Raw genomic sequence first — 9,338 nt, forward strand, 5'->3', positions numbered from 1 at the left:
TGATTTTTAATAAAATTTCTAGAACGTTTAAAACTTCAATAAATTTTCGCAATTTTTGCTTTCAGAAATTTTCAGAATATTTTAAAATATCTTAAAATTCAATAATTTTTTAAGATATAAATGAATTATTTTGACATTTCAGTTATACTTTCCTCTTTAGTACTTTTTTTCTCTAAAATAATTTCCCACAAACAAATACTACTCTTTTCTGCAACCGTGCAAAATACAAATGGCGCTGAGAAGCAAACGTGAAAAGAAAAAATGCTTCAATTTTTTTAGACGGCTGCCACAACCTGCTGCGTACGTCCAACAATTTCTAAAGAAAAAGCCGGAAAAATTGCTTAAAAATCACAAAAAACATAATTAAAGTGAAGTTTAAGTGTAGCAAAATGTTTTTACAATAAAATTTTGACAAAATAAATGAATTTTTCGCGAAAAAATTCATTTGAAAAATTTCTTTGTTGAATTGATGAAATTCGTATGAAGAAAAAATCACACGAAGCAAGAGTCTAGAAAACGACAGCTAACGAACTTTTTAAAAAAAGTGTTGAAATCGCCAGCGGAGTCTCAGCTCGAGGTTAGCGGAGCGCTAGCGAAAGTTTTTTGATTACAAAGACTAGAGGGGTAGTGTTAGAAAACCCCCGTAATAGTTTTAAGTAGAGGAATTTTATAAATTTAGACACAAAATGGCTACTAATGATTCCAAAGCGCCTATAAGGCAAGTAAAACGTGTGCAATTCGGTATATTGTCTCCGGATGAAATTGTAAGTACTCTAAAGGAGCGCAAAAAGGGTTGTAATGTGTAAACAATGTTTTAAAATTACCTCTTTTTGTTTTGCTTACTCTAGCGACGTATGTCAGTCACAGAAGGCGGTGTACAGTTTGCCGAAACCATGGAAGGTGGCCGTCCCAAATTAGGTGGTCTTATGGATCCCCGTCAAGGTGTCATAGATCGTACCTCACGTTGCCAAACCTGTGCTGGCAATATGACAGAATGTCCCGGCCATTTCGGCCACATTGACTTGTCTAAACCTGTATTTCATATTGGTTTTATAACAAAAACCATCAAGATTTTAAGATGTGTTTGCTTTTATTGTTCCAAAATGTTGGTATCACCTCATAATCCTAAAATCAAAGAAATTGTTATGAAAACAAAAGGACAACCGCGTAAACGTCTGGCTTATGTTTATGATTTGTGTAAAGGTAAAAAGATTTGCGAAGGTGGTGAAGATATGGATATGACAAAAGATGGACAACCGGCTGATCCGAATAAAAAACCTGGTCATGGTGGTTGCGGTCATTATCAGCCATCGATTAGAAGAACTGGTTTAGATTTGACAGCCGAATGGAAACATGTTAATGAAGATTCACAGGTAAACGAAAAAACAAATCACGAAATTTGTTGGTTTATCTTATCTCTTTTTGAAAAACAACTTTTTTTAAGCAAAATCGATTTAGAGATAGTCTATATATTTTAATGTTGATTTACTTAAACAAATCTTTATTAACAAACTCTCAATAGAAGAATTGTTTATAGAAAATTCCTGGCTAGAACAGTTTTCTATAGAAAATGCCTTGATAGAAAAGTTTTTTATAGAAAATCTATTAATAGATGAGTTTTCTATAAAAAATCTCTTGATAGAAGTGTTGTCTATAGAAAATCTCTTGATAGAAGAGTTTTCTATAGAAAATCTCTTGATAGAAGAGTTTTCTATAGAAAATCTCTTGATAGAAGAGTTTTCTATAGAAAATCTCTTGATAGAAGAGTTTTCTATAAAAAATCTCTTGACAGAAGAGTTTTCTATAGAAAATCTCTTGACAGAAGAGTTTTCTATAGAAAATCTCTTGACAGAAGAGTTTTCTATAGAAAATCTCTTGACAGAAGTGTTTTCTATAGAAAATCTCTTGACAGAAGTGTTTTCTATAGAAAATCTCTTGACAGAAGAGTTTTCTATAGAAAATCTCTTGACAGAAGAGTTTTCTATAGAAAATCTCTTGACAGAAGAGTTTTCTATAGAAAATCTCTTGACAGAAGAGTTTTCTATACAAAATATCTTGATAAAAGAATTTTCTATAGAAAATATCTTGATAGAAGAGTTTTCTATAGGAAATCTCTTGATAGAAGAGTTTTCTATTGAAAATCTCTTAATAGAAGAGTTTAGAAATCTGCTGGAAAGTTTGTTGTAGAATATTTTATATGCAGTTCTATAAATCTCCAATTAAAAACATTCTCTTTTAAAATTTTAGGAGAAAAAAATGGCCATAACAGCTGAACGAGTTTGGGAAATTCTAAAACACATTACCGACGAAGAGTGCTTCATTATGGGTATGGATCCCAAATATGCACGTCCCGATTGGATGATTATCACTGTATTACCCGTTCCACCCTTGGCTGTACGTCCTGCCGTTGTGATGTTTGGTGCCGCCAAGAATCAGGATGATTTAACGCACAAACTTTCCGATATCATTAAGGCTAACAATGAATTACGTAAAAACGAAGGCACCGGTGCTGCAGCTCATGTTATTATGGAAAATATAAAAATGTTACAATTTCATGTAGCCACACTTGTAGACAATGACATGCCCGGTATGCCAAGAGCTATGCAAAAGTCCGGCAAACCCCTAAAAGCCATTAAATCACGTCTAAAGGGTAAAGAAGGTCGTATTCGTGGTAATTTGATGGGAAAACGTGTAGATTTCTCAGCACGTACTGTCATTACACCCGATCCCAATTTACGTATTGATCAGGTCGGTGTACCACGATCCATTGCACAGAATTTAACTTTTCCCGAATTGGTAACACCTTTTAACATAGATCGTATGCAGGAATTAGTAAGACGTGGTAATTCACAATATCCTGGCGCTAAATATATTGTACGTGACAATGGTGAACGTATTGATTTGCGTTTCCATCCCAAACCTTCTGATTTACATTTACAATGTGGCTATAAAGTAGAACGGCATTTACGTGATGATGATTTAGTTATTTTCAATCGTCAGCCCACTTTGCATAAAATGAGTATGATGGGTCATCGTGTTAAGGTTTTGCCATGGTCAACATTCCGTATGAACTTGTCGTGTACCTCACCGTATAACGCTGATTTTGACGGTGATGAAATGAATTTGCACGTTCCCCAATCGATGGAGACGAGAGCTGAGGTGGAGAATATTCACGTTACTCCACGTCAGATTATTACACCACAGGTAAGAGGAAAATTAAAATAAGTTTTCAAGAAAATGAATTCTATTTAAAACGATTTTGACAAAGAATTTTGAAAAATTTGTATCAAAACTCGACTTTTTATTAAAATTATATTTTCTTAACTTTTGCAGGCTAACAAACCCGTCATGGGTATTGTGCAGGATACACTGACAGCCGTACGTAAAATGACAAAACGTGATGTCTTCATTACACGCGAACAGGTCATGAACTTACTTATGTTCTTGCCCACTTGGGATGGTAAAATGCCACAACCGTGTATTTTAAAACCCAAACCTCTATGGACCGGTAAACAAATCTTCACCCTTATCATTCCTGGCAACGTAAACATGATACGTACTCACTCTACACATCCGGACGATGAAGATGATGGTCCGTATAAATGGATTTCACCCGGTGACACAAAAGTCATGGTAGAACATGGTGAATTGATTATGGGTATTCTGTGTAAGAAAACCCTGGGTACATCAGCTGGTTCTCTGTTGCATATTGTCTTTTTGGAATTGGGTCATGAGATTGCTGGACGTTTTTATGGTAATATTCAGACTGTCATTAATAATTGGTTGCTGTTGGAGGGTCACAGTATCGGTATTGGTGATACAATTGCCGATCCTCAGACTTATAATGAAATTCAGATGGCCATTAAGAAAGCCAAAGACGATGTCATCAACGTTATTCAAAAGGCTCACAACATGGAATTGGAACCTACACCCGGTAATACATTGCGTCAGACTTTCGAGAATCAAGTAAATCGTATTTTGAACGATGCTCGTGACAAAACTGGTGGTTCCGCTAAGAAATCTCTTACTGAATACAACAATCTAAAGGCTATGGTGGTGTCTGGCTCTAAGGGTTCCAACATTAATATTTCCCAGGTTATTGCTTGTGTAGGGCAACAGAACGTCGAAGGTAAACGTATACCTTATGGTTTTCGCAAGCGTACTTTGCCACATTTCATTAAAGACGATTACGGTCCTGAATCTAGAGGTTTCGTCGAAAATTCATATCTAGCCGGTTTGACTCCATCCGAATTCTATTTCCACGCTATGGGTGGTCGTGAAGGTCTTATTGATACAGCTGTAAAAACTGCTGAAACTGGTTATATCCAGCGTCGTCTTATAAAGGCTATGGAATCTGTAATGGTTAATTATGATGGTACTGTGCGTAATTCTGTGGGTCAACTTATTCAGTTGCGTTACGGTGAGGACGGTTTGGCAGGTGAAACGGTAGAGTTTCAGAATCTTCCTACTGTTAAGTTGTCGAATAAGTCTTTCGAAAAACGTTTCAAATTCGACTGGTCCAATGAGCGCTACATGCGCAAAGTCTTTACAGATGAGGTTATTAAGGAGCTGAGTGAAAGTGGCAATGCTTTACCTCAACTAGAGGTGGAATGGGAACAATTGTGTCGTGATCGTGAGGCTTTAAGAGAAATTTTCCCTAATGGTGATTCCAAAGTTGTATTGCCTTGCAATTTACAAAGAATGATTTGGAATGTACAAAAGATTTTCCATATCAATAAAAGAATGCCCACAGATTTGTCTCCGCTACGTGTTATTAATGGTGTGCGAGATCTTTTGCAACGCTGTGTTATTGTGGTGGGCAATGATCATTTGTCCAAACAGGCCAATGAAAACGCTACTTTATTGTTCCAGTGTTTGGTGCGTTCCACTTTGTGTACCAAATATGTAGCAGAAGAATTCCGTTTGTCCACTGAAGCTTTTGAGTGGTTGATTGGTGAAATTGAGACTAGATTTCAACAGGCTCAAGCTAATCCCGGTGAAATGGTGGGTGCCTTGGCTGCCCAGAGTTTGGGTGAGCCTGCCACACAGATGACACTGAACACTTTCCATTTTGCTGGTGTATCCTCAAAGAACGTAACCCTCGGTGTACCACGTCTTAAGGAAATTATCAATATTTCCAAGAAACCTAAAGCTCCCTCTCTAACGGTGTTCTTGACGGGTGGTGCTGCCCGTGATGCTGAAAAGGCTAAGAATGTTTTATGTCGTTTGGAACATACTACTCTACGTAAGGTTACAGCCAATACCGCTATCTACTATGATCCTGATCCTCAACGTACTGTTATAGCAGAGGATCAAGAATTCGTTAATGTTTACTATGAAATGCCTGATTTTGATCCCACACGCATTTCACCCTGGTTGCTGCGTATTGAACTCGATCGCAAGAGAATGACAGATAAGAAATTAACTATGGAACAGATTGCTGAAAAGATCAACGCCGGTTTTGGTGATGATCTTAATTGTATTTTCAATGATGACAACGCCGACAAATTGGTCTTGCGTATACGTATCATGAACAATGAGGAAAACAAATTCCAAGATGAAGAGGAAGCAGTAGACAAAATGGAAGATGATATGTTCTTACGTTGTATCGAAGCTAATATGTTGTCCGACATGACACTGCAGGGCATAGAAGCCATTGGCAAAGTGTACATGCATTTGCCACAAACGGACAGTAAGAAACGTATTATCATCACAGAGACGGGAGAATTTAAGGCTATCGGAGAATGGTTGCTGGAAACTGATGGTACCTCTATGATGAAGGTACTCTCTGAACGTGATGTTGATCCCGTACGTACTTCATCCAATGATATTTGTGAAATTTTCCAAGTACTTGGCATTGAAGCTGTGCGTAAGTCCGTGGAAAAGGAAATGAACGCTGTGCTACAGTTTTACGGTTTGTATGTAAACTATCGTCATTTGGCCTTGTTGTGTGACGTAATGACAGCCAAGGGTCATTTGATGGCCATCACACGTCACGGTATCAATAGACAGGATACTGGTGCTCTTATGAGATGTTCCTTTGAAGAAACTGTGGATGTGTTGTTGGATGCGTCGGCTCATGCTGAAACAGATCCTATGAGAGGTGTATCCGAGAATATTATTATGGGTCAATTGCCGAAAATGGGAACAGGTGAGCTTGTAGTTGATAGAAGTTGTTTTTTGGAAAGTTTTTTATTTGCTTTCTCTTTTATCCAAATTTAAGGTTGTTTCGATTTGTTGCTGGACGCTGAGAAGTGTCGTTATGGTATTGAAATTGCCAATACTTTGGGATCTAGTATGTTGGGCGGTTCGGGTATGTTCTTTGGAGCTGTTGCCACACCCAGTATGTCACCACCACGTACGCCCTGGATTCAATGTGGTACTCCCAAATATTTGTCGCCTTCTGGACAAAGTAAGTTTAAGAAAGTCCATTTAAGAAATGTCTATTGATTGATTTTTATAAAATTGTTAATTATCACATTTCTTTTCGTTTTAGTGAGTGGCATGACTCCCGGAGGACCCAGCTTTTCACCCTCCGCAGCTTCAGAAGCCTCGGGAATGTCTCCCATATGGTCACCAGCCCATCCTGGTTCATCACCCTCCTCTCCGGGACCGGCTATGTCACCCTTCTTATCGCCCTCACCCAATGTATCACCACCATCGTACTCGCCCACAAGTCTCAACTATACAGCATCATCACCCGGCGGAGCATCACCCAGTTACTCACCACTCAGTCCGAGCTATTCGCCTACCAGTCCAGTTTATGCCTCCAGTTCGCCCAGATACTCTTCGACTACACCCATTTTCAATCCACAATCAACCGGTTATCTACCCTCAACCAGTGGTTACTCACCATCATCACCGGTCTATTCTCCAACATCGAATTTACAATCGTCCAGTCCTTCATATGCTGGCAGTGGTTCGAATATGTATTCACCAGCGAGTGCTTATTCTCCGACTTCTTCAAATTATTCACCAAATTCTCCTTCGTATTCGCCAACTTCTCCCTCGTATTCGCCTTCAAGTCCTTCGTATTCTCCTTCATCGCCCTGCTACTCACCCACATCACCCTCTTATTCACCCTCATCGCCTACTTATACACCAGTAACGCCTTCATATTCACCCTCTTCACCCAACTGTTCGTCTTCTCCACACTATTCACCAGCCTCGCCGGCTTATTCCCAAACAGGGGTGAAATATTCACCAACATCACCGAAATATTCACCACCTTCTCCTTCGTACGATGGTTCACCGGGTTCACCGCAATATACACCCGGCTCACCACAATATTCACCAGCTTCACCCAAATATTCTCCTACTTCTCCTTTGTATTCACCGGCTTCACCGCAACATTCGCCAGCCAATCAATACAGTCCAACAGGTTCCAGTTATTCGGCCACTTCTCCCCGTTACTCGCCCAACATGTCCATTTATTCGCCGAGCAGCACAAAATATTCGCCCTCGTCTCCTCCTACCTACACACCAACACGTAATTACTCTCCAGCTTCACCCATGTACTCGCCCACAGCTCCTTCTCACGGTTATTCACCAACTAGTCCGGCCTACTCGCCCAGTAGTCCTACCTATGAGGAAAGTGATGATTAAATTGGAGGCATTAGAGCAAATAATTTGCTGTTTTTTAATCGTTTATTGTAGCAGAGTGTTTGAAACAAGAAACAAAATATATATAAAGCATTTCCTAAAGGATATTAAAAACATTAAACTTAAGACTTAAGGTTCTAAACAAGACACATTATACCAGACAATTGGATTATGCACTTTATACTTCAACAAAAAAAATTCTTATTATATGGATTGTAGTAAGAAGCTTTATTTAAGGGGCCTGATTTTAAAACTCTATAACGAGTTCCTTAATCAGGGGGTTTAAACTTATCTTTCAAAATAGCTTTTTTTTCTCTTTTTTTATTTTTTTTATTAAAGTCGCCATTATTATTTTTACTTATCTAAGTTATTAATTTTTCTTTTTTGCTAAGTTTAAAACAATTCAAAACGTATCCTCAAACTTCTTTAAAATCAATTTTAATTTGTAATTAAAATTATGCAAACTTTATTACAATTTTATAATTACATATTTGTAATAATTTAAAACAAAAGAACAACAACAAAATTTTAATTTCTTTATTAAATTTTTAACTTAAAAAATATATATTTTATAAAAAAAAACAACAAAAATATAAAAAATCAACAAAAAAAAACCTTTATAATATAATCATTTATTATAGTTTGTAATAAATTATATAAAACTCCAAAAAAAAAAAAAAAAATATACAAAAAAATAAGTTACAAAAAACTGAAATTTTTAAATGTGTTTTAATATAAGGAATCGAGGGCTTTCCATACAAATAATATAGTCTATAGCATATGCTATAGTACAGTCTGAAGTTTAGTGTATAGTCTAAATATTTTTTTTAACAAAAAAATAGTTTTTCATAAGGAAAACTGTATTTTCATCAAATTTTAACTAACTATTAAACATTACTCCTCTTAACTGATCATTCACTCCCATTTTTAGCGTTTTTTACTACTATGCAAATTGACTACACTATTCTTTACTCTATAACATTTTAGTTTTCATATCCGTTCTCTTAACAGACAATTCACTTCAAATTTTAGCGTATTTTTACAACTGTTCAAATTGACCACACCATCGTTTGCTCTATTACATTTTAATTTGCACATCCGTTTTATTTGTTTTTATTTTTGGTCGTTTTGTTGTTGGTATTATTTTGCAAGCTGTAAACTTGTTGCATTGTCTTTGTTATGTTTGTTGTTTTATATAATTTTATGCAAACTCTCTGAAATAAATTGAGTAGCAGTTACAAAAACAATTTTGGTAAACGAGGTAAAACGATACGTAGGTTTTCTTCTATGGTCTATCATATAGTCTATTTTATAGACTGTTTTCAAGTATGTTCGTTAATCAAGTCTATAGTATATTCTATAATCTAGTCTTCAGACTAATATATAGTCTAGTGTATAGACTAGTCTGTAGTTTAGTCTTTAGTCTAGTCTATAGTCTAGTCTATAGTCTAGTCTATAGTCTAGTCTTTAGTCTAGTCTATAGTCTAGTCTATAGTCTAGTCTATAGTCTAGTCTATAGTCTAGTCTATAGTCTAGTCTATAGTCTAGTCTATAGTCTAGTCTATAGTCTAGTTTATAGTCTAGTCTATAGTCTAGTCTAGTTTATAGTCTAGTTTATAGTCTAGTCTATAGTCTAGTCTATAGTCTAGTCTATAGTCTAGTCTATAGTCTAGTCTATAGTCTAGTCTATAGTCTAGTCTATAGTCTAGTCTATAGTCTAGTCTATAGTCTAGTCT

General features: G+C 36.5%; 1 protein-coding gene across 1 annotated transcript; it reads left to right on the forward strand.

The window, feature by feature from the left end:
- Positions 1 to 272: 272 nt before the first annotated feature.
- Positions 273 to 8,029, forward strand: LOC111675262 (DNA-directed RNA polymerase II subunit RPB1). Its single transcript, XM_023435999.2, has 6 exons — positions 273 to 764; positions 849 to 1,373; positions 2,248 to 3,204; positions 3,334 to 6,151; positions 6,224 to 6,412; positions 6,497 to 8,029. The coding sequence occupies exons 1-6, from the start codon at positions 687 to 689 to the stop codon at positions 7,603 to 7,605; spliced, it is 5,676 nt and encodes a 1,891-aa protein (XP_023291767.1). The 5' UTR covers positions 273 to 686; the 3' UTR covers positions 7,606 to 8,029.
- The last annotated feature ends 1,309 nt before the right edge of the window (positions 8,030 to 9,338 follow it).

This window comes from Lucilia cuprina, chromosome 3 (genome assembly GCF_022045245.1).
Source record: "Lucilia cuprina isolate Lc7/37 chromosome 3, ASM2204524v1, whole genome shotgun sequence".
Classification (NCBI taxonomy): Eukaryota; Metazoa; Arthropoda; class Insecta; order Diptera; family Calliphoridae; genus Lucilia; species Lucilia cuprina.